The 25101-nt window shown below is 41.4% G+C and overlaps 1 protein-coding gene across 2 annotated transcripts in view; it reads left to right on the forward strand.

The window, feature by feature from the left end:
- Positions 1-25101, forward strand: part of IQGAP1 (IQ motif containing GTPase activating protein 1) — a 103608-nt gene that overhangs the window by 62234 nt on the left and 16273 nt on the right. For both annotated transcript variants that reach the window (XM_029236400.1, XM_029236399.1), the window contains exons 15-30: positions 955-1118; positions 8032-8122; positions 8294-8461; positions 9402-9544; positions 14540-14710; positions 15420-15503; positions 15607-15678; positions 15774-15843; positions 16216-16424; positions 17137-17292; positions 17529-17692; positions 18346-18570; positions 22082-22222; positions 22316-22400; positions 23516-23748; positions 24339-24471. In XM_029236400.1, the coding sequence (XP_029092233.1) occupies positions 955-1118; positions 8032-8122; positions 8294-8461; positions 9402-9544; positions 14540-14710; positions 15420-15503; positions 15607-15678; positions 15774-15843; positions 16216-16424; positions 17137-17292; positions 17529-17692; positions 18346-18570; positions 22082-22222; positions 22316-22400; positions 23516-23748; positions 24339-24471 (2309 nt within the window). The remainder of the gene's footprint in view (positions 1-954; positions 1119-8031; positions 8123-8293; positions 8462-9401; positions 9545-14539; positions 14711-15419; positions 15504-15606; positions 15679-15773; positions 15844-16215; positions 16425-17136; positions 17293-17528; positions 17693-18345; positions 18571-22081; positions 22223-22315; positions 22401-23515; positions 23749-24338; positions 24472-25101) is intronic.

The following is a 25101-nucleotide window of genomic DNA, read 5'->3' on the forward strand; positions in this document are numbered from 1 at the left end:
TTTATTATACAACAGAGTCTTTACAAAAGTAGTCCAATTGGATGAGATAGCTGAGGAGTGACTATTTCTAGTTTTAATTAGTGTTTCCTGTGAGAAATATTCAGTGATTTAGTGGGAAGAGCCTTCCCTTGGAGTAGGAGACCCTGAGCTTTGATTCTCTTTCCCTTACTTGTTTGCTGTGTGGTGTAGGAGAGGAGATTCCTAAGACTCATCTTTTTTTTTCTATAAAAATGTTGAACTAGGTGACTTTTTTTTTTTAATTTATTTCTTTTTTTGGCTGCGTTGGGTCTTCGTTGCTGTGTGCGGGCTTTCTCTAGTTGCAGCGAGCGGGGCCTACTCTTCGTTGTGGTGCATGGGCTTCTCACTGCGGTGGCTTCTCTTATTGCAGAGCATGGGGTCTAGGGGCACGGGCTTCAGTATTTGTGGCACGTGGGCTCAGTAGTTGTGGCACAGGGGCTTAATTGCTCTGCGGCATGTGGGATCTTCCTGGACCAGGGTTTGAACCCGTGTCCCCTGCATTGGCAGGCAGATTCTTATCCACTGTGCCACCAGGGAAGTCCCACTAGGTGACTTTTAAGATCCCTTGAACTCTTGACTTTTTGTGAATCAAGAATGGTTTTGATCACACATTGGAGTATACTTGAAAACTATCCTTTATAAAGCCAGTTTCATCAAAATCCTCATCACTCTTAAGATAGGGCAAGTAAAAATAAAACAAAAGGACTTGAGATTTTAATAGGAATATGGATATAAGGGAGTTTACTTAGATGAAAAAAACCACTAAATTTAAAGGAAAAAGATTTAAATGCTGCTTAATATTATGGATGACAAATTGTAGTTTGAATCATGGTAACTCTTGGATAGAGGATTTATGGTCACTTACCATGTTTAAAGACTGTTTTATTTATACAATTTCTTAATCTAAAAAATAACCTTTTGTCCATTCATATTTAGGGATTTTAGCCATTGGTTTAATTAATGAAGCCCTGGATGAAGGTGATGCCCAAAAGACTCTGCAGGCCCTGCAGATTCCTGCAGCTAAACTCGAGGGGGTCCTTGCAGAAGTGGCCCAGCATTACCAAGACACGCTGATCAGAGCAAAGAGAGAGAAAGCCCAGGTGAGTGGCACTAAATTGTTCCTTTTTGTTCCGAGAACTTCATCCCTCCTAGAACGGAGATAGAGGTAAGGGTCTTCTCTCAATGACTATTTCCTGGGCACCCTTAGATTCAGAGCACTGGAGGGACACATAAGAGTCATAGACTCTGCCCTCCAGAAGCTTATGCTATTTTACATATTTGGTTTTTTTGTTGTCCTTTGTTATGGTTATAGACACATCTTTTATGTCTCTTTAAAGAAATTCTCTATTGAAATATAAGATCCAGAAAAATGTGTCAGTTATTTAAGTGTACGGTTGTATAAATGTTTAGAAGTAAGCATACCTGGGTAATTGGTGCTCGGATTATAAAAAGCATTAACAGAAACCCTCTTATATCCTTATTCACCTCCCCACTCCCCAGGAATAAACCACTATCCTGATTTATTCTAGCACATGTCTTTTGGTAAATATATGTATGCATTTCTGTTAGGTATACATTTGGAAGTGGAATTTGTGGGTCATAGGGAATACATATGTTAAGCTTTAGTAGGCAATGCAGTAAAGTTTCTTTTTTTTTAGTTTAAATAATGGCTTTATTGAGATATAATTTACATACCATACAGCTCACTGTTTTGTAGTGTACAATTCAGTGGTTTTTTCGTCTATTCACAGAATTGTGCAACCATCACCACAATCAATTTTAGAACATTTTCATCACCCCCAAAAGAAACCTGTGTAGGTAGTCACTCCTCATTTCTCTCAATCTCTCCAGTCCTAGGTAACCATCAGTCTACTTTCTGTCTATGGATTTGTCTATTCTGGACATTTCGTATAAATGGAATCATACAATGTGTGGTCCTTTGTGACTGGCTTCTTTCTCTTAGCTTGGTTTATCCAAGCTGTAGCATGTATTAGTATTTTCTTTTTACTGTTGAATAATATTCCACTGTATGGCTGTACCACATTTTATTTATCTATTCATGAGTCAGTGATCATGTTTCCACTTTGTGGCTATTAGGGATAATGCTGCTATGAATCTGTTCTCCAAAGGAATTGTAATACAAACCCATCTTTTAAAAAGTTTGTCTTGCCTCTCAGCTAGTTTGTTGAGGAAATGGATGAGATTTACTCCTTTTTTAGTCCTCTTGCTGAATAGGAAGTTGCCATGTTGCTTTTGGAAGCCCTAAAAGAAATTCTTAATTCAGGGGGTCAGATTCCTTCTGGGAAGCCAAAAGTGGTAAAACAGATCAGGGCTTTTGTGTTAAGGGAGCTACTGTACACCGACAGCCTTGTGGGCTCTAGAAGTTTGGGTTGTGGGGGAGGAGCTGTGGATAATATAATGTTGATAGATCTCCTTTGATTCCATTGTCATGAGAGTAGTTGACATTACTGTGTCCTAAACATATAAGTGTAGCAAGTACCAGCTTCCTTTTAAGAGGGTCATTGCTGGGCTTCCCTGGTGGCGCAGTGGTTGAGAGTCTGCCTGCTGATGCAGGGGACACGGGTTCGTGCCCTGGTCCGGGAAGATCCCACATGCCGCGGAGTGGCTGGGCCCGTGAGCCATGGCCGCTGAGCCTGCGCAAAAAAAGAGGGTCATTGCTATGCATGTCAGTTGATCCTGTGGTGAAGGTTGAATCACAACCCCCATTTTGTAGCGAGGAAATCTAGACAAAGGCATTAACTGATTTTACTTACTCAAGTGAGAAGCTGTTGGCTGTAGGGAAGCTGTAAATAGAGGCCTGTCTTTGATATCAGTTTACTGGATCAGAGCTTCCCAAACTTGACTGATGACTAGAATGCTGGAAAAGTCATTTTAAAAATACAGATTCCTAAGCATTAATTCTATTTCTGCTAATTCAGAATCTCTAACCTGGGGCCTGGCTGCAATGATTCTCGGTAGGCCAGTGGTGGTAGTGTTATTTTTTGCTGCCTTATTAGTCCAAAAGGAGTCTTATATCCGATCCAACTGACAGAGGAATGGGCTTTGAAAGAATAAGCTAGGTCCGAGTCCATGTCTAAAAAAGGAAAGTAGATTGAGGATATAATTTGTACCAGCTCTCACGCATGTGATGGGCCTTACTGCTCCTTTTGTTTGGATCATAGGAGTTAAACTTTTATTAGAGGATGTGACTAGAGTTTGAAGCATTTCCTTTTGCTGTGGAATAACTTTCCAGAGTTCATCAAAGGCAGAGGAAGGGGAGAGTTAGAGGAAAATGTGCTTAACAGTGCTGTGCTCAGATGGGTATACTATACTTCAGGTGTAATTGTCTTTTTTTAAGCCTCAGCTCAGCTTTTAAGTTCCTCTTGGGAGTAGTTTTAAAAATAATCATCTGAGTTCCAAATTTAGCAAGCAAAAGATCTTAATTTGAATTTGATCTGTTTTTCTAGTAATATCTTTCTGTCTGGTTTTGGTATCATAGAATGAATGAATTGGGAAGTGTTCCTTCCTCTTTTATGTTTTAGAAGAATTTGTAGAGGATTGATATTAGTTCTTTAAACATTTGGTAGAATTCACCGTTGAAGCCATATGGTCCTGAATTTTTGGTTTTGTTTTTGTGGGATATGTTTTGATTACTGATTCTATCTCTATATTTGTTATAGGTCTGTTCAGATTTTCTTCAAGTAAACTGCCTCTTTCTCTTTGCCTTTAGGGAAATCCATTATGCATATATCTTCTCTTTACTCAAATCTGCTGAATCCCTCTAGTGAATTTTTCATTTCAGTTATTGTATTTTTCAACTCCATAATTTAATTTGGTTCTTTTTTAAAAAATGTATATTCTCTATTTGGTGAGACATTGTTCTCATACTTCCCTTTAGTTCTTTAGATATGGTTTCCTTTAGTTCTTTGAACATACTTAAGATAGCTGATTTAAGTCTTTGCCTACTAAGTTCAATTTGGACAGTTTCTGTTGTCTGGTTTTTTTCCTGTTTGGACCATGCTTTCTTGTTTCTTTGCATGTCTTGTAATTTTTGGTTGAAAGCTGGACATTTTAATAATAATGGGTCAACTTTGGAAATCAGATTCTACCCCCTCCTCAGGGTTTATGGTTGTCCCTGTTTGTATCTGCTGTTGTTTGTTTAGTGATTTTCAAGTCTGTATTCTTTGTCATGTGTATTTTCATGTCTGTATTCTTTGTCCACTGAAGTCTCTGCTTGGTTAGCTAGTGGTCAGCTAATGATTAGTCAGAAATTTCCTTAAATGCCTAGAACCAATAAAGCTCCCAGCCTTTGCTGAGGGCCTTTGTGTGTGTTGGGGCATACCCTCGACTGTCAGCCAGGCAGTTTACAATTTTGCTTTACCCTTCACTTCATGCTTGCCCAGAGCCTCAAGGTCAGCCAGAGGTCAGAGCTTACAGCCTTATCAGATCTCTTCTGAGCATGTGCATAGCCCATAATGCACTATGACCTTCTAGATTCCCATCCCAGGAATTTGTCAGAGCTTTTCAAAGCTCTCTGTGGACATCTCAATCTCTAGCTTTTCCTTTTAAGCTTTTTGGTTAACCTATTATTTGCCTAAGTTTTTACCCACTGCCCCAGGCATCTGTGATGTGAAGCAGTTACCTCTGTTTTGGACAAATACCCCTGGAGAAAAGGCTGTTTGCACTGGGCAAGCTCTAAGGTCAAATAAAGACAGCCTAGCTGTGGTCTTCCAGGGAACTACCTAACATGGCAACTAATGACAGTTCTGTGGGAATAGATAGGGCTTTGAAGGAGGTAGGTGTTTATGGGGTGGGGGCGGAGGGGGGTGGGCAGAGCACAAATGGGAATAGGGCAGTTTAAGTGCCATAGGCCTCACTGTTCTTACTGAGAGTCAACTGTTCTTGAATAAACTCTCTCTGATTGCTGCAAGCCTTTGGTTCATTTCTATAGTTTTGAAAAAGTTGATTCTGATGACTTTTGTCAGTGTTTTTGTTGCTTTTATGTAGGAGGGGATATTCAGAGGTCCTTCCTCTACTGTTTTCACCATTGTCAGTTCTCTCTTCATTTAAATTTAGTGCCTTTGGAATACTTGTTAAAAGTAGATTACTGGTCACTGGGTAGTATTGTTTGAATGCCAAGACAGAGATATCAGGAATTCTCAAGGAACTCATTTTATAATTACAAATATGAATGATTTTTAAGTCTGGCTTCTCCTCCCCCACTCCACAGTCTGAGTGTACACAGACAGGCATACATGCATGTAGCTAAAAATCAGCTGGTGTGCACTGACATGGCTGTACCAGTTGTTAGAATATTGAATACTTTTGTTTGGTACATTGCTCCTGTCCCAGGCCTCCCAAATGTGTTCCACCCCCAGTTCTAGCTCTTTCCCTGAACTTCCGCTATGAGCAACTGGAGGATTAACACCTAAACCAGCAAGGGGCCATAAGATCTCTGCTCCACTCTGGTTGATCAGTGCTTGTGTTGATAAATATGTTGTATAGATTCATGTGTGTGTGTTTACATGTGTATATGGTAGGTATGGAGTGGTTTATATGTATATATAGCATAGTTTACATATGTGGTGAGCGATAAAACATTATATTTATGTTACACATATATGTATCTATAATATGTTACATATATATTATCAATACATATGTGTAATATTTTATCAATCATGACACACGCATCCATGCCACATATAATAGGAGAGACTTTTAAGGAGGTTTTAAGGGGTGAGAAGTGCCCTTTGCAAGTGTGTGTGTTTGTGCTTTCCGAATATATACACACATATATGTATGGTAGCCATTCTTTCATCTCTTTTCCCTTTCTTTTCGCCGTATCTTGTGGCTTCTCCACCTCTTTTACCTCTAGTCATTGCCCACTCGTTTGGTTCTTATCTCTGGTCCCTATCTCTTTACCTCTTCTAAAATGCAGTCAGTGTGCTTCTAAGTGTCAGTCAGAGTTGTTAGGGGATGTTATTTCAGTATATAGCATTTTCACATTAAATCTATTTTATCTCAGTATTCTCCACAATATGTCGTTCAGGGTTTTAACTCTCTACTGAGTGATTTGAGTTAATCTTTAGAGCAAACTTTAACAGGAGGATGTTGGGTTTTGTCATCTTATTCGATCTAATTGGAGCAGAGAGAGCCTGTTCTTTCCTCACACTGGGATGAGCAGGTGTATGTCACCGATCTTGCCTCCTTCAGTCTGGTGAGGGGTATTTCTATATATTATTTTCCCCTGATGTACTGCTCCATTGTTGTTGTTTTTTTTTCCTCCTCTCACACCACAGCTCTGTACCTTGTTTCTTAGGGGGGAGTATGTATGGAAGTGTTTTCTTTAATCCTTCTGCTTTAGTCTGTCCGGGACAGAGAAGACAGAACTCTGAATGGTCAGAAATCATGATAAGCTGTGCCTTTCTCTGGATGCAAGGAAGGTTGTGCCAAGCCCCCAAGCTTTGCTTACAGTAGACTCTGCTCAGAGCCGTTTGACGCGTGCATTAGCCTAAAACTGAGCCAGAAGTGGCCTGGTTCTGTGGAAATACTTGCTTTGGGGGTGCAAGGGTTTTTATGCCACTTCTCTTGGAGACTGCACCTTCAGCCGTCTAGCTTATGACTTCTCAGTTTAAGTTGTTGCTGACTCATTGTATCGTCTCGTATTGAAACTATTGCTTAGCATTGCCAGTATTTATTCGTATGACTCTAGGAAATTGTGTGTGGCCATTTTCTATTTTCAGTAACAGAAGCTGACCAGTGGTAGAAAAGTGCTAAGTTCTGCAGCTATTAGGTGACTTGTCCTTGCATTCTATTTATCAGGTTACTGTTTTCCTTTCCCAAGACTATGAGCTTCTTAAATTGGGATGGTGCCTCTTATGATTGTAAGTTAAATGATCTTTCTAAAACTCTGAAATACAGAGACGTCTTTCGATTTCAGATGCCTTCCTTTGGCCTTACCCTGTCTCCAAGGCACTTTATAAATTGCAGGGGTTTGTGACTGCTTGGCTCTGCTGAGTGAAATATTGTGTATCTCTCCCCAGTAACGCAGGAGGAAAACCAAGCCTCCTCTAAGGTTTTGCACTTCAACTGCTAGGCCTGCAGAAGGCAGTGAAACTTTCCATATTGCCCCACAGCCCAGACCCTGCCTCACCTGGCAACACAGTTATAGTTACTGATCCCAGCCGCCTCATTGGTGCCTTGGCAAATTATATTTACATCAAGTAGTCTCGATGGATTTTTGAGCTTCTATTTATCCCAATTGCTATTAGCTCAAGTCTCAGGAACAGTTACTTTTGTTGGGTCTGTCAAGATTGCCTCAGACATGACTCTCAACCTGGACACTTTAAAACCTGAGGTGCCTTGTCTAGAAGGAGAAAAAGACTCTACTTCTATTTCACCTCTGTCGCTAGTATTCAGCTCAAACTACACTATGGACTAGAGAGGCTTTTGTTGGCCATGCTGAGAAAACTAATCACCATTTATTATGTTTCTGTGTGAAAATGTGTTTTTAAGTTTCCAACAACTGATATAACTTTCAAGTTTTAGAATATAAGCTGGTGATAAGATTAAATTGCCTATAGTGACTCCTGGCTTCACATGTGATAACGTCTTGATAGTCCTAAAAACAGTAGTCATAGAGAATATTAACTCCTTCTGAATATTGTTGGCAAAGGAGGCTTTCTAAAAAGTACTTCATGTCATGGTGCTTGTCACAGTATTTAAGTCCCTACGCCCCTTCCCAGTTGGGACGTTTTGCCCCTTCTAGCAGCTCTTGTCCTCCTGAACAACTTGAATCCATCTTCTTATATCCATCACCTACATCTGTGATATTTCTCTTGTAACCCTTTACCAGTTTTTTGGTGCCCGGCTTCTTCCAGTTTACTATTCCATGTGTCTTGTATGTTGGAAACTTCTTCCTCTATCTCTAGTTGAGTCTCAGAAGCCGCCATCATGACATGTACCCTGATTTGATGACTGTAGTATTGTTTTGCTTTTAATGGTTTGTAGGAAACCCAGGATGAGTCAGCTGTGTTATGGTTGGATGAAATTCAAGGTGGAATCTGGCAGTCCAACAAAGACACCCAAGAAGCACAGAGGTGTATGTATCAGTTGTTTTATTTCTACTCTGGTGGAAAGTGAGGGTGGCGAGGTGCTCCGTATCTTAGAACTCAGCTTGACCAAGATAGAAAGATGTAGGGGGAACAGTTTGCTAGTAGGTGAATCTAGACACCTTCTAAACTATTCCAGTAACAGTTCTCTTCTGGGATAGTTGCCTTAGGAATCTTTGCCATTAATGAAGCAGTGGAGAAGGGCGATGTAGGAAAAACACTGAGTGCCCTTCGTTCCCCTGATGTCGGCTTGTATGGCGTCATCCCCGAATGTGGTGAAACTTACCAGAGTGACCTTGCTGAAGCCAAGAAGAAAAAACTGGCAGCAGGTGAGTTTGGGTAAATAAATATGTGCCCTGAAAGTAAGAACTTGAAAATATCACAGGGCAGATGTAGAGCAAAGGGACAAGCTATAGGGAAAGGTACTTCAGAAGTACAGTATTAGGCTTATTTTAAAGACCCAAGGAGATAATATTCCTATTTTTGAAAATATTCTTTTTCTTCCCCTTGAGGGTGGCTATGTTAATAAAAAGGTCAGTTTTCTGAAAACGTTTATCTTTCATAGGGTGTTAGTAGTTCTGATTACCTAAGCCTGTAGATATTTAAAAGTTTATCTGCAAAAAGAGGGGAATAAAGATAAGATTTTTCATCCCGTTTCATGGCCCTGTTTTTAAAATTAACTAGAGAGGCTGAATGGCTGTAAGTCTTTTATCAGAATAGTTTTCTGACGCACAAGGTCTTACTTAGGTATAGGCTTTGGAAGGAACAGAGGCAGTCAAGGTTGATTTCCCCATTTGGACTTCATAGGTATTTTCTTTTTATACTGTGGATATGAATGAGCTAAATGAGACATTACAAAGTCATAGTTTATTTATTTATTTATTTATTTATTTTTTGCGGTATGCGGGCCTCTCACTGCTGTGGCCTCTCCCGTTGTGGAGCACAGGCTCCGGATGCGCAGGCTCAGCAGCCATGGCTCACGGTCCCAGCCGCTCCGCGGCATGTGGGATCCTCCCAGACCGGGGCACGAACCCGTGTCCCCTGCATCGGCAGGCGGACTCTCAACCACTGCACCACCAGGGAAGCCCCAAAGTCATAATTTAAGAGGGACTTAGGATCGCTCTTTACTCTCATAGACCCAGGGACAGGTTTTGGAATGGTCTTCATTCAGCTTGTTAACCCTTACCAGAACAATCCTATGGTATCAGACATATGAATGTGGGGAGTGTGGCTCTGGGTTTCTTTCATCTTTCCTTTATTTTCTTCCAGGAGATTATAACAGCAAGTGGGTGAAGCACTGGGTAAAAGGTGGCTATTATTATTACCACAATCTGAAGACGCTGGAAGGAGGATGGGATGAACCCCCAGACTTTGTGCAAAATTCTATGCAGCTTTCTCGGGAGGAGATCCAGGTAGGTCTCATTTCTTTACAAAAGAAGAAGCTGAGGGAAAGTACCTGTATTTTAGAGGTAATATTACTTAGGAGGAACAGGGCATGTGGTCAGAAGCCCTAGACTAAAATTAAGGCTACATAACAAACTACTTTGGAGTAATTTTTCCAGTGGGAGTGCTTAAGGGCTAAATTAGTAAAACATCTGGATTATAGACTTAAGTCAGATGAATTGTGTGCTTTTTAAAGAAAACTGGATGATCCAGCAAAGAACAAAAGAAGTTGCTCTGACTTCTCATTAAATGCAACTACTCTTACTCTTTCCCAGTGTACATTTTAAATCTCTTTTCTGACTATTCCACAGATTCCAACTGTACTATGTTAGAATATAACCTGCACTTTCACATAAAGTTAGCATTTTTTCTTATAGCAGCTTTTAAAGTGCTTCTTTCTCATCCCGTGTCTTTGCTTATGCTGTTCACTCTTACTAGAATTTCCTCATTCAGCAGTTCCTGAATACCTCCTATATGTACAAGACCCTCTTCTAAACACTGGAGATATAGTCATGAACGAAACAAAGTTCCTGCTGTCGTGAGATGTCCCTCCCCTGCCATCTACATCTGTCAAAATTTTATCCTTCCAGGCACACCCATCTCAAAGTGTCACCTCCTCTACAACTCTTATTAAAATTCCTTTTCCTTCCCCTCTCCATCTTCATTTCAAGCCCCCCCCCATAGTCTTTGTATTCATTTAGAATTTAACCAACTTGGATTTGTTTCAGTCGTGTGTGTACTTACCTTATGCCCACTGTTAGTTTTTAAGGTGAGGTACTAAGTTTGCAGTCCTTGTATGTAATGGCCTCTTACTTTGTCCTTGACAGGCTGTTGAGCACTTCCAACGTTACCTGGTGCTAAGCTCGTGGTTATCAAACTGGAGTTGTCTAATGTACATGAAAGGAGAGGGAAATATATTGAGGGAAGTTGTTCAGTAGGCTCCTGTGGGTCATGATTAGACACATGATTAATACACACAAAGATTCCTAGAGAGAAGGGACAGTAAAGGACTTTTAAAAAGGTTATCTACTTCCATTGGGCAGTTATTCCCAAATCCTGTATAGAAAAAAATGGAATGTTCACATATGTAAAAACTGAAATAGTCCCTTTCTTCAGAACTCACCTATCAGAGGAATGAGTTTCTATCTTGTGTTTATTAAAGTTCTCCTCTGAGGGAAATTATAGTCTCGTACCTTCCCAGTGTTTCATCTTCACTGCTAATGGTTTCACAGGTGATTAAATTTAACTAAGCTCATTGAACTCTCTCTCTGTTGGGCGTTGAGGGGCTATAAAGATGTATCAGAGTCTCTACTTTCCAGTTATTAACAATATTGTGGTAAAAATAGCAGGCACAGAACTGAGTACTGCAATGTAAGACAGAGAGAAATAGATGCTCTAATAACAGTAAAATAGAGGAAATGTTAAGGAAGCAGTTAATTCTATCCTGGAGAAAGACAGCATAGATAACATTTTAGCAGATGAGAAACAGAGGGAAGTCTATTCTGGACAGAAAGGACAGTGTGGGGAAGGACATCAAGGACTGGAGGAACATGGGCCATTTCAGGGAGGACGAGTGGTCCTTTGACTGGCATGCGAAGTGGAGGAGGCAGAGAAGAGAGGCAAGGACCTGACAGGCCACTTGAAGGAAGCCAGGGTGATCTTCCAGCAGAGTGATTTTTAACTCTTTTTGGGTCGTGTACACCTTTGAGAATCTAACTAACCTCCACAGAGACACTCCTACTTAGTGTTTTGTGTATGGACCTAAGATTTTTTTTTTAAATAAATTTATTTTATTTATTTATTTTTGGCTGCATTGGGTCCTCATTGCTGTGCGCAGGCTTTTTCTAGTTGCAGTGAGCGGGGGCTACTCTTCGTTGCAGTGCGGTGGCTTCTCTTGTGGAGCATGGGCTCTAGGCACGTGGGCTCAGTAGTTATGGCTCACAGGCTCTAGAGCACAGCCTCAGTAGTTGTGACGCACAGGCTTAGTTGCTCCAACAGCATGTGGGATCTTCCCGGACTAGGGCTCAAACCCGTGTCCCCTGCATTGGCAGGCGGATTCTTAACCACTGCCTGCGCCACCAGGGAAGCCCTGGATCTAAGAATTTTTTTTTTTTTTTACATCTTTATTGGAGTATAATTGCTTTACAGTGGTGTGTTAGTTTCTGCTTTATAACAAAGTGAATCAGTTATACATATACATATGTTCCCATATCTCTTCCCTCTTGCGTCTCCCTCCCTCCCACCCTCCCTATCCCACCCCTCTAGGTGGTCACAAACCACCTAGCTGATCTCCCTGTGCTATGCGGCTACTTCCCACTAGCTATCTATTTTACGTTTGGTAGGGTATATATGTCCATGCCACTCTCTCACTTTGTCACAGCTTACCCTTCCCCCTCCCCATATCCTCAAGTCCATTCTCTAGTAGGTCTGTGTCTTTATTCCCGTCTTACCCCTAGGTTCTTCATGATCTTTTTTTTTTGTCTTAGATTCCATATATATGTGTTAGCATATGGTATTTGTTTTTCTCTTTCTGACTTACTTCACTCTGTATGACAGACTCTAGGTCCATCCACCTCACTACAAATAACTCAATTTCGTTTCTTTTTATGGCTGAGTAATATTCCATTGTATATATGTGCCACATCTTCTTTTTTTTTTTTTTTTGCGGTACACGGGCCTGTCACTGTTGTGGCCTCTCCCGTTGCAGAGCACAGGCTCCGGACGTGCAGGCTCAGCAGCCATGGCTCACGGGCCCAGCCGCTCCATGGCATGTGGGATCTTCCCAGACCAGGGCACGAACCTGTGTCCCCTGCATTGGCAGGCGGACTCTCAACCACTGCGCCACCAGGGAAGCCCGTGCCACATCTTTATCCATCCATCTGTTGATGGACACTTAGGTTGCTTCCATGTCCTGGCCATTGTAAATAGAGCTGCAATGAACATTTTGGTACATGACTCTTTTTGAATTATGGTTTTCTCAGGGTATATGCCCAGTAGTGGGATTGCTGGGTCGTATGGTAGTTCTGTTTTTAGTTTTTTAAGGAACCTCCTGGTGGCTTTATCAATTTACATTCCCACCAACAGTGCAAGAGTGTTCCCTTTTCTCCACACCCTCTCCAGCATTTATTGTTTCTAGATTTTTTGATGATGACCATTCTGACTGGTGTGAGATGATATCTCATTGTAGTTTTGATTTGCATTTCTCTGATGATGTTGAACATTCTTTCATGTGTTTGTTGGCAATCTGTATATCTTCTTTGGAGAAATGTCTGTTTAGGTCTTCTGCCCATTTTTGGATTGGATTGTTTGTTTTTCTGTTATTGAGCTGCATGAGCTGCTTGTAAATTTTGGAGATTAATCCTTTGTCAGTTGCTTCATTTGCAAATATTTTCTCCCATTCTGAGGGTTTTCTTTTGGTCTTGTTTATGGTTTCCTTTGCTGTGCAAAACCTTTTAAGTTTCATTAGGTCCCATTTGTTTATTTTTGTTTTTATTTCCATTTCTCTAGGAGGTGGGTCAAAAAGGATCTTGCTGTGATTTATGTCATAGAGTGTTCTGCCTATGTTTTCCTCTAAGAGTTTGATAGTGTCTGGCCTTACATTTAGGTCTTTAATCCATTTTGAGTTTATTTTTGTGTATTGGCGTTAGGGAGTGTTCTAATTTCATACTTTTACATGTAGCTTTCCAGTTTTCCCAGCACCACTTATTTAAGAGGCTGTCTTTTCTCCACTGTATATCCTTGCCTCCTTTATCAAAGATAAGGTGACCATAGGTGTGTGGGTTTATCTCTGGGCTTTCTATCCTGTTCCATTGATCTATATTTCTGTTTTTGTGCCAGTACCATACTGTCTTGATTACTGTAGCTTTGTAGTATAGTCTAGAGTCAGGCTCCTGGACCTAAGAATTTTAAACAGAGGAGTGATGTTACTTCAGCACGTTACCTAACCTCCTACCTCCCTGAAAACAAAACAAAACAAAAAACAGTGACCATCAAATTGGTTCTCCCACTCTCCACTTTCCTCCCTTTCAGTGAATCTGGATTTTCACTGAATCCTTCATCATTTTCTTTTCCCAAAAGAAAAGTCTCTTTTCCCAAACTTATCATTTATCTTGTCTCTTGATTTTATTCTCTCCCAGTTCCTTGCAGACCGTGTACTCCACCTCCTCTCATTTTTTGGATTATTCTAATATGTAACCTAGATCAGTGCTTTCCAGAATTTAGTGCAGTCTTTAACTGCACACGTTGTTGCCCAGGAAAAACAAAATTCAAGGCTCTGATATCAAGGACGGGGGGATACATGGTATATCCATATACCATGGATATTAGGTGGGTAACCAGGTGTTCTCACTAACCATTCTCACCACTCCTGCCCTCATTCAAGCCAGGTCCTCTCCCACTTGGATTATACGATAACAGCATCCTAATTCACCCACTCAGGCTAATCTGTCAGCTACTCTGCTAACAGTGCTGCTTTTCTAAAAATAAATCTGATGGCTTTATTCCTGTTTGCAAGTTTTCTGGTTCTCCAGTGCTTGTAGTAACAGTTCAAACACTCTAGGCTACTTCTCAAGACGATTTGTAGTCTGTCCACTCCCTTGCAGGGCCCTCCTCTGTGTCATTCCAGGGGATCTGGGCCTTGGTGTTGTCACCTGTTACTCTGTCTTCTTGTCAGCAATGACCCCAGATCAGCAAGCACACTTCCTGGCACAGCCAGTGTTAGGTAGGTGAGTAAAGGAAATAACATATGAGGTAAAAGAAGGTGAAGTTTTTGTTTATGACTTTTTGGGTGGATGTGAGGACAACTTGGCCTTGAAAAATAGATCTGAAGTCTGCATTCCCATTTCTTGGCTAAAGATCTAGTATAGCCTTGGAAAGCCTTAAGCATTAGTTTGTGTGATACTGTGTAAAAATTTGTGTCCATTCTCACCTGTGTTTGTCTTCTCACGTGACCATTGCTTTTTCAGAGTTCCATCTCTGGGGTGACTGCTGCATATAACCGAGAACAGCTTTGGCTGGCCAACGAAGGCTTGATCACCAAGCTGCAGGCTTGCTTCAGGGGATACTTAGTTCGGCAGGAATTCCGATCCAGGATGAATTTCCTAAAGAAACAAATCCCTGCCATCACCTGCATTCAGGTATTTCAGTGCCTATTATGCAGACAACAAGTGGGCTTCTAGAGCAGGGGTAATAAAAAGTCAGCTCCTACGATCGAATGTCTGAGTATGTCCTCTGTCTTCTGACCTCTTAGTCTTGTCCTTCTTCTGACAAGCACTTCCGCTCCTACCATTGGAATCAATGTGTGCTCGTTGCTGTTTAGTGTGGTGAGTTGTCCAGCTCAGTGGCAGTTCTTCTTGGGCACCTCATTGTCTTCTAAGACTGTTCCTTTGTGTCAGATTTGAATATTGAGAGAAGCAACTGCAATTTTGCTTCAATCACAGGGAAGCACAATGTCACAGAAACAATTCTGGGTTAGGAATTATGGCTCCAGCACTGCCAGGTAGTGGTAAACCTCTTCTCTAAGTTTGTGTCCTCATCTATAAATGGGGATACTAATATTTATCTTACCTTCCTCACCTGATTTGTTGTAAGGAGCCTATGAGAGCATCTGTGCAGATGCACTTTAAGGTGTGAAGTGCTGTGCTCACATCAGGGAGGTGGAAGTTAGCCAGTGTGCTCTCCTGGTGGAGGTACAGCCCAGGCCTCCCTTCCCCTGTCACTGGTGGACGTGATCCTTTTTAAAGCTGCATCATGAATTGCACTTGGATGGTATCTCAAGACAGAATCTTTTAACTTCCTCTGACCCTTGGGAAATAATGTGTCGCATGTAATGTTTGATGGTTTCAGTCGCAGTGGCGAGGATACAAGCAGAAGAAGGCGTATCAGGACCGCTTAGCTTACCTGCGCTCCCATAAAGATGAAGTTATAAAGGTGTGTAGCCCAGGCAGGGTTTCTCAACGTGGGACGAGAGCATGATATGTGTGGAGATGAAGGGCTCTTCTAATTTCCAGGACCGCCTTTTCCTTTTCCACAGATTCAGTCCTTGGCAAGGATGCATCAAGCTAGAAAGCGCTACAGAGATCGCCTACAGTATTTCCGAGACCATGTGAGTACCCTTGGGTAACAAGGACCAGTAGAGTTAGTTTTGCTGTGTTTGTGGTGGACAGAAGAACAAAGGAATTTCTTTTTTTTGTTCCTTAGATGAATGACATTATCAAAATCCAGGCTTTTATTCGGGCAAACAAAGCTCGTGATGACTACAAGACTCTCAGTGAGTAACTGTGGCTCAGCAGAGGACAGTTGAGGCAGTGGTTGAGAGCCGTCAGGTTCTGAGTATTCTCCACGGATCTCTTTTCTTGTCCTGCAGGCAAGGCTTGGGGGGGTAGGGTGCTGTTTGTGACTTAAGCCCCATTGCTCACCTGTGACTTGATGTCTTGTTGCTTGCTGTATTCGCCTTCCACATAACAACATAGCAATAGCATGACTGGGAAGACTGCACTTGGTGGTTGTCTTTGCACATCTCAAAAATAAACAAATACCTTACGTGTGAATAGAGCTTTTTTTTTTTTTTAAGACAGTGCTGATGTTTTCCATTTTATTGACGCTTCCATTCCTCGTCTGACACATGCTTTCTTTCTGTCAGTCAATGCTGAGGATCCCCCTATGGTTGTGGTCCGAAAATTTGTCCACCTGCTTGACCAAAGTGACCAGGATTTTCAGGAGGAGCTTGATCTTATGAAGATGAGGGAAGAGGTCATTACCCTCATCCGTTCTAACCAGCAGCTGGAGAATGACCTCAATCTCATGGATATCAAAATTGGACTGCTAGTGAAAAATAAAATTACACTACAGGTATGGTCCAGTGCCAGTAAGGGCCTTGGGGTACATTGTCCTGCTTGGTACCCCTGTCTCTCCCTAGGAGACTTGCAGGGAGTGGGTAGGAGGCTGGCTTTCTTCTCACCGAACGCCATACCTTTTTTTTTTTTAAGCTAAATAAGAAATCAAGTGATTTAATCACAAAATTTTAAATAGAGAAAAGTAGATAAAAACCATCCCATAATTCCACTACCCTAACAATCATTTTATATCCTACATTTTAATTTAATATAGAGGATAAGATACTTTCCATATGTTAAGTCATCATAAATATTATTTTTAGTGGCAGTGTAATAATTTATCAGGAAATAATCTGAGTTACCTCTTTTTTTCTAGACTATTTGACATTTTCAACTTTTATTATTATGCAATAACACTGCAGTTAATGTTTCAATGTATATGTAGCTTTTATTGTGTTTAAGACTTTGTAAGATAGATTCCTAGAAGGTGGTTTCCTGAATCAATGGACATTTTTATAGATGAGGTTCTTTATAGGAAGATGGAAGTAGGAATGGATTTGATTGATGTACTGAAAATAAGGTACAGTGTAGTGATTCTAAAATATTTAGGGGATCTGCCAGTGCAGTAGACCTTCATGAAAGTTTTTAGGTGCTAAAAGACCTTTCCATAATGCCCAGAGTTTCATCTTTGAAAGCTTTTTGATTTATGTATATGTGTTTGTTTATAGGACGTGGTTTCCCACAGTAAAAAACTTACCAAAAAAAATAAGGAACAGTTGTCTGATATGATGATGTTAAATAAACAGAAGGGAGGTCTCAAGGCTCTGAGCAAGGAGAAGAGAGAGAAGTTGGAAGCATATCAACACCTGTTTTATTTACTGCAGGTGAGTGGCTCCTGGAATTAGTATTGTAAAATTTAGCTAATTTACTTTTCTCAAGAAAACCTTATGCATAGATCTCTGTGAAAGTCCTTCTGATTTCCACTGAGAGATGAGCAAAGGGCTATCTTATTTTTCTTTATTACTCAGGTACTTTCTAATCCTTCAAGCTGAAAAATCTTGAATATTTGTGCCAGCCTTCATGTCATCTAGAAATTACTTATCCCTTGCTTTCGTTTCAGACCAACCCCACCTATCTGGCGAAGCTGATTTTTCAGATGCCCCAGAACAAGTCCACCAAATTCATGGACTCTGTAATCTTCACACTCTACAACTATGCATCCAACCAGCGAGAGGAGTACCTGCTCCTGCGGCTGTTTAAGACAGCACTGCAGGAGGAAATCAAGTACGGACAGATTTCTGCAGGGCATACATGGGACCCCTCCCCACCGTCATAGGTGCTCATAGTTTGAGATTCAGGCCTGCCTGTGCCTTTTCTCAATACTGTGACATGTGTGAGATACTTATTCTAAAGAAGCATTTACCTTTTATAATGTAATAATATAGATTATGCACTCACACAAACTAATTATACTGAAAATACAAATTAATTATATATTAATTATATATATACTGTATACCAATATGAACTAATAATATATACACAATATAAACTAATATGCTAATTATAAGCTAATATAATAAACACTAATATAAAGTGTCGCTGTTTCTGGGGAGGTGATAGAGATTTGCTAAATTAGTTTTAGGAATATTCTGTATTAAGATAGAATTTTTTAAAAGCTGGTCCAAACATGAAGATTTCACATCTTTAGCTCATGAAGGACCTGATCATGTTCCTATGACTGAGTTTGCAACAACAACGGGAAGGTGCGGTATTCAGATGAGTGTTGGGGAGTGTTTCTAGGGAAAGAGCTTGTAACCCTTTCCTTCCAACTATCATATTTCTGTTTTTAGGAGATGGGATCTTTAAGTAGGAAGGATGTTTAGGTTGGTAGATTTATGATTAGTTTGAATTGAATTTGTATTTATGTTTTATAGGTCAAAAGTAGATCAGATTCAAGAAATCGTGACAGGAAATCCTACAGTTATTAAGATGGTTGTAAGTTTCAACCGTGGGGCCAGGGGCCAGAATGCGCTGAGACAGATCTTGGCCCCGGTGGTTAAGGAGATTATGGATGACAAATCTCTCAATATCAAAACTGACCCTGTGGATATTTACAAATCTTGGGTTAATCAGATGGAGTCTCAGACAGGAGAGGCAAGGTATGGTAACCACAACACCTTTTCTTTCGTGTTTTTATTATTTTCTCTCTCTCTTTTTTAAGCGGTTAACAGTTCTTTGATTTATAAATTAGTAATTGCTTAAATAGGTTTTCCTTAGAAACCCCTTCTTTAAGTAGTTGACTTGGTAATTTATTCACTTATTTAGCAGGTATTTACTGAGTACTTACTAAGTGCCAGACACTGTGTTAGATACACCTACAATAATACGATAACGAATGAGACATACAATAATGAATGAAGAAGACATGCTCCCTGCCCTCTGTTCATAGTTTATTGCGTGGGAGAGATGACACACAGGTACATAGAAATAAAGTTGCAAACTGAGGGGAGTTTCGTGATGTTTTGTAGGGAACTGTAATGGAGAATTCAAGAGGGAGCTAACTTAGAGGGGTTAGGGAGAGCCTCCCTGAGAAGGTGAACCATCACATGGTGGAGGCCTGAAGGGTACAGTGGGGCCAGCCTTGCTAAGAGCTAGGTGCAGAGTCTTCATGTCTGGATGCTGTCAGGTGGAAGGAGCTTGGGAGAGTCTAGGACCTGGAAGGACACTGGGCATCAGCAGAGATGCAGTTGGATGGGAAGACTTGCACAGATCTGAGTGAGATCACTGTGTTTCATTAAAGGGAAGAGGAGCTGGTGTGGGCGAATGATGAGCTGCCCTGGAATACTGAGAGTTGGACTAACTAAATTAACATAATCCAGGAGAGTTCTGTGCCAGGGTGGTAGTTTTCACCACCAGCGTTAACACATCCAAAGGAAAAATGTGTCAGTAGAATATGGGAAATGCTGGGAAAATACAGTTCAGAGGGCCAAAATGTTTAAAATATTTTTATCTAGCTTGGGTAAGGACAGGGGAGGAGTAGCTCTCCATATGATTGCTACTCAGAGTTTGATCTGTGGGCCAGTAACTGTAGATCATCAGTGTCGCTAAACACACTGTTTAGTTCAGCTGACATTTTTTTCCATAGCAAGACTTTCTCAATGAAGGAAGTATCCATTCTGAAGTTGATTACATTCTGGCTCACGCTCCTTATCCTGTCTTGGACTGATTGGTAGAATGGTCTACATGTTGAATAATGCTGCTTTCCACGTACCTGGACACCAGGCAAAGGGGGAGGTTACCCTGGATAGAGAACAGAACATTCTGCTCACTCCTACAAAGGGCTTATCCCCTATTGGGAATCGTGTGGGAACCAACCCTGATTTGGTTCTCTGCTTTGTGTCAGCCTGTCACCCAAGAGTCAGATCGTTGCTGGGTGTGATGGAAAATCCATTTTTGTTTTGACCTGCACCAGGCCCAAATCCTGGAATATGGTCAGCCAACTGCAGTAGTTGACTGGGAAGGTTTGACTGAAGCTCAGGGCATCCCTAGATGGGAGCCCCACGGACACAGGCTCAAGGGTATTAAGATACTTCCTCTGCCGGTCCATGAGTTGGTCATTTTTAGATCAAAATTCCAGTAGGTATTTCAAGATTTTTTCTTGTAGGTGCCTATCAGAAATGTGTCTTATTTTGCTTTTCATAAAATGGAAATTGATTTTAACACATTTTTTTTAATATGGATAACTGGGAGGTGTAGTGGTATGTGGTGGGAGCCCATGCAGCATGTAAGCATCACGGATCCTTGAGCTTCAGCCACGAAACTCATAGCAAACTGGGACGTTGTCCCTCTTGGCAGTGTTCACCTCTAAAATCTTTGAAATTTAATATTCTGTTCTCTGACTACACCCATTTAGTTTAACACTTTCATTCTCTTTGCTCGTTGCTACCTTTTTTAAAATGTCGTATACGTATACAGTTATATTTTACTGATATAAAAGATGTAAAGTACATAACTTACAAAATATAAATGCCCTTATAAATTCAATACAGCCAATTGTTTCAGACAGAATGCTTTTGTTAATTTTTGCTGAATCTTTGTGTTCATAGTCTACCAGTGTTTGTAATTCAGCCACCATATGACGAATGGAGTTGTGTCCTTATTTGCTGGTATTAGTTTCCTATTGCTCCTGGGATGAATTACCACAAACTTGATGGCTTAAAACAACAGAAATTTATTTTCTCACAGTTTTGGAGGCCAGAAATCTGAAATTGGTATTAAAGGGGTGAAATCAGGGTGTCAGCAAGGCTGTGTTCCCTCCAGAGGCACTAGTGGAAAATCCATTCCCTGCCTCTTCAGCTTCTGATGGCTGTTGGCATTCCTGGCCTTATGGCTGTATCACTCCAGTCTCTGCCTGCCCTCCCCCGTCGCCACATTGCCTCCTCTTCTGTGTGCACCAAATCTCCCTCCGCCTCTCTCTTATTAGGACGCTTGTGATTGGATTTAGGCTACCAAGATAATCATTACTGCTTTTTGACCTCATTGAAAGTACCACACTGGGACCCCTGCGATTCATTTTTGTCTTTCAGCTCCCTCCTGTCCTTGTTTCCTTCCTGATTAAGCCTAGGCCCAGTGTTCTAGCACATCTGCTATTCTCTTGTCAGTTCCTTCTGACTCAGGGCCTTCTCCTGAATGATCTCGTCAGCTCCTCTGGCTTCAGTTCCTATATGTAACTCTCAGCTCCCTCACCAGTACCTAAAGGGTCACCATGTCCCATTGATTGTGTCTCCTTAATATCGCTCAGATCTGTCTCCTTGGTCCCCACTGCTTGCATCCTTGTTCATGCCCTTATATTTTTTTTTGAGGGGGGGCATGCCACGTGGCATGCAAGATCCTAGTTCCCCAACCAGGGATCGAACCCATGCCCCCTGCAGTGTAAGCACAGAGTCCTAACCACCTGACCACCAGGGAAGTCCCATGCTCTCATCATTTCTTGATCAGGCTGTAGCACTAGTCTTCTAGCTCTTTCATCTGTGACTGTCCATCTTTAGTTCATTTCTCATGGTGGATCAGAGCAATCCTCCTCAAAATTCAGATCTGTCTCTTAATAGCTCTCTGTGGCTTCTAGGAAAGTCCAGACTTCTTAGCATCATATACAGGGCCCTCCATGATCTGGCCCCTGTTTACTCTGCCACCCTCATTTCTCCTTCCTCTTCCCTTTCTTTGCATTTGATCTTCCTTCCCAGAAGACCTTTCTTCTCCCTTTTTCCTGAGTTCATATGTCCCTTCCTTATGGCAGTCTTCCTTGATTCCTCCAGTCTGAATCGAAGCCTCTTCTCTGCGGCACTGTAGCACTTCTGGTCAGCTTCTTCTTTGTAGTGCAGTGTGTTTACAGATAATTATTTGTGTGTCTCTTCCACCAGACTGTGAGAGACTTGAGAAGCTTTCATGTATCCAATACCTTTTATCCCAAGTGCCTGGCACATAGTTCAAGGCACCCAATTCACAGTTGAAAACCTGAGCCCCAATTCTGGCCCCACCATTTACCAGCTCTACGAGCACAACAAAATTATCTTCTCTCTGGGTCTTTCTGTTTATGAAAGACACAGTCTCGCCTCAGGCTGTTCCTGGCTGTTGGTCTAACATACATGGGGATAATTTCTGCTTTCCCAGCAAACTACCCTATGATGTGACCCCAGAGCAGGCTCTGGCTCATGAAGAAGTCAGGACACGGTTAGACAACTCCATCAGGAACATGCGGGCCGTGACGGACAAGTTCCTGTCAGCCATCATCAGCTCTGTGGACAAAATCCCGTGAGTGCTGTCAGCTGTGACCCCCCTGTTGAGCCCAGAATGAGTGGCCTTCTGCTCCCCGGCCCTTCTCACTACATTTTGTCCACCCCACAGTTACGGGATGCGCTTCATTGCCAAAGTGCTGAAGGACTCATTACATGAGAAGTTCCCTGATGCTGGTGAAGATGAGCTACTGAAGGTAAGACTGAAAGCTGGCACATTCTTGCCCTACCAATAATAGCCCTTTGAGGAAAAAGTTCTAAGACTAGGCCTGACCTTAGACTTTCATTAAGGACCTTAACCTAGATTTTGTCAGTAGCTTGCCGTTGATTGTGAGATTTTGAAAGTGTTTGTAAATAGTAAATCATACCTCTTTTAGTTCCTATATAGTTCCTGTGTTGTTTGAATGGCACACAGACCTCAAACAAGTAGAGAAGATGGATTTTCCTGTCTTGAGATACATTTCTTTGAGTCCTATCTTTTCGCTGAAGAATTGCTCCCTCTGCTGGTGGCCAGGTGAATGGTAGCAAGCACAGTTGTTTCCACTAAGGCTGTTGCTGATAATTCTTTCTTGCTCAGCTATGCTCCCTCCTTTTTTTTTTTTCCTTCTTCTTCTTTTTTTTTTTTAATCTGAACGCTTTTTTCTTCTCTCCTAGTTCTGTGCTTTCCTACAGTGAGGCCTCGATTCTAGACTTTCTGTTCAGGTGAATTAATTTTATTTTTTTCTGAATGAAACTCTAGGGGAAATGCTGTGACTGTCCTTGAATTCTTCTGTGGAAGAGATGTGTGTTGAGTGACTTTAATTTCAGAGGCATGAACTTGTGCACCTTTGAAGTCTTCAGCATGAGGATGATGGGGGTTGGACAGGTTATGCTCTGCTAATTAGGTCGTGTTCAAGGATTTATTTTAGCTATGTTCATTAGCTTCTTAAAATGAAAGCCCATCTGCCTGAAAATGAAAAGTGCATGTGGTTGACAGCAGCCTTATTTGCTGCCATGGTATGTGAACAAAGGATGCCCTAAAATGCTCAGTAACAGACTTTAAGTCTATCATTTTTACCTTCTGAATCTGCTCTTTCATTGTCGTGATTTTCAGTTCTGTTCTCATTTTCTTTTTTTCTGCATCCAGCCAAGGGCTGTTTGGTCATTTTAGTTTCAGGCCTTGAGGGAAAGTGTGTGTGCGTGTGTGTGTGTGTGTGTAGTGTTTAATTTTTTCTCACAGGACCACATTTTCTGGTTTTCTTTGCTAGCAGTCATTTATGGCTTACTTGGTGGAATGGTTTTTAACACCCATTTCTTTTTCCTCTGTTCCCAGATTATTGGTAACTTGCTTTACTATCGATACATGAATCCAGCCATTGTTGCTCCTGATGCCTTTGACATCATCGACCTGTCAGCAGGAGGCCAGCTTACCACAGACCAACGCCGAAATCTTGGCTCCATTGCAAAGATGCTTCAGCATGCAGCTTCCAATAAGATGTTTCTGGGAGATAATGCTCACTTAAGCATCATTAACGAATATCTTTCCCAATCCTACCAGAAATTTAGGTAAGGGGAAAGGGACAAGGTACTTGAAAGATTCTGTGGGCATGTTTCTAACTCTGAAGGTAAAGACAAGATTAAATACCACACCCAGCATTCCCTGGGCTGCAGTGTTGTATACATCTCATGTGCTCAGAGCTCCAGGGGATGATGAAGAGGATGTTTGAGCTATTAAAATGTATTCCTATGAAATAGACTGTACTTCACGTAGAAACAATGGTCTACGTTAGGCACGTGTTACTTTGTAACCAGAGAAGAATTGGAGAGTGCTTTTAATATTTGTAAATTAAACATTCAGTTGAGAGTTCGAGTTCGGGACGTTGTCTTAGAAAGTTGGTTCTGCTAACAACGCAGGTGTTTGAGAACTGTTTTAAATTATGGTTGACCAGTTCTTGTGGGTAGAACTAAAACGAAGTGGAAAGAGAACCAACGCCCCAAGGCTGTCAAGCACAACGAACGTGCAGCAGTTTCTCTAGAATTAACTGTCTTGACTGGCTTCTTTTGAACTCACTGCCCCAGAGGTTTGTGGGATGTCCTTCGTCAACTTCTCACACATGTGTCACTTGTTGGGGCCTGGCTCCTGTGTTTATTTTCAGACGGTTTTTCCAAACTGCTTGTGATGTCCCAGAGCTTCAGGATAAATTTAATGTGGATGAGTACTCTGATTTAGTGACCCTCACCAAACCTGTGATCTACATTTCCATTGGTGAAATCATCAACACCCACACTGTAAGTATTTTTCTTTAATGATTTAATTTCATTGCTCTGTCTTAATTGCCTTCTCCGGCTGCTGCCTGCTATCTCTGGAAGCCAGAGATCTCAGTTTGATCTTACTGACATCACATCTGCCTTGTTGTTTATCTTCCTTTGCTTATTATCCTTAACTTTCTTGAAGTGATCCCCAGGCCACCTGCATCAGAATCATCTGGGCTGGTTATTAAAAATGAAGTTTCCTGAACCCCACCACAGGCCAGCTGAATCAAAATCCCCATGGCTGGGCTTCAGAATCTCCATTGTGACCCCTGATATAGTGACTTGATAAAATACTGTTTTTATTGGTCCTTTTTTTTTACCCTGGCCCTCTGTCTTACTTTTCTAACATGATCCAGAATACCAGCTTTTTCCCCTGTGTCACCTTTGAGTGATTTTCCCTTGGGTACTTCTTCCCCCCTCCCCAGTTTTTTATAATTCATCCCCCCTTGGGGGCATATAGAACAGGAAATAAGGAAATAAAATGAAATTTCAGGGATTGTCATTTCTGACGACGTCACCTGGGGTAATAGCTTATTAAGGCTTTGCCGAATACCCCTAAAATAATGATAATGTTGGTCTGATGCACTTTTTTTCTGAATTAAAAGA

This window comes from Monodon monoceros, unplaced genomic scaffold, assembly GCF_005190385.1.
Source record: "Monodon monoceros isolate NGI ecotype Baffin Bay Population unplaced genomic scaffold, NGI_Narwhal_1 Super_Scaffold_21, whole genome shotgun sequence".
NCBI lineage: Eukaryota > Metazoa > Chordata > Mammalia > Artiodactyla > Monodontidae > Monodon > Monodon monoceros.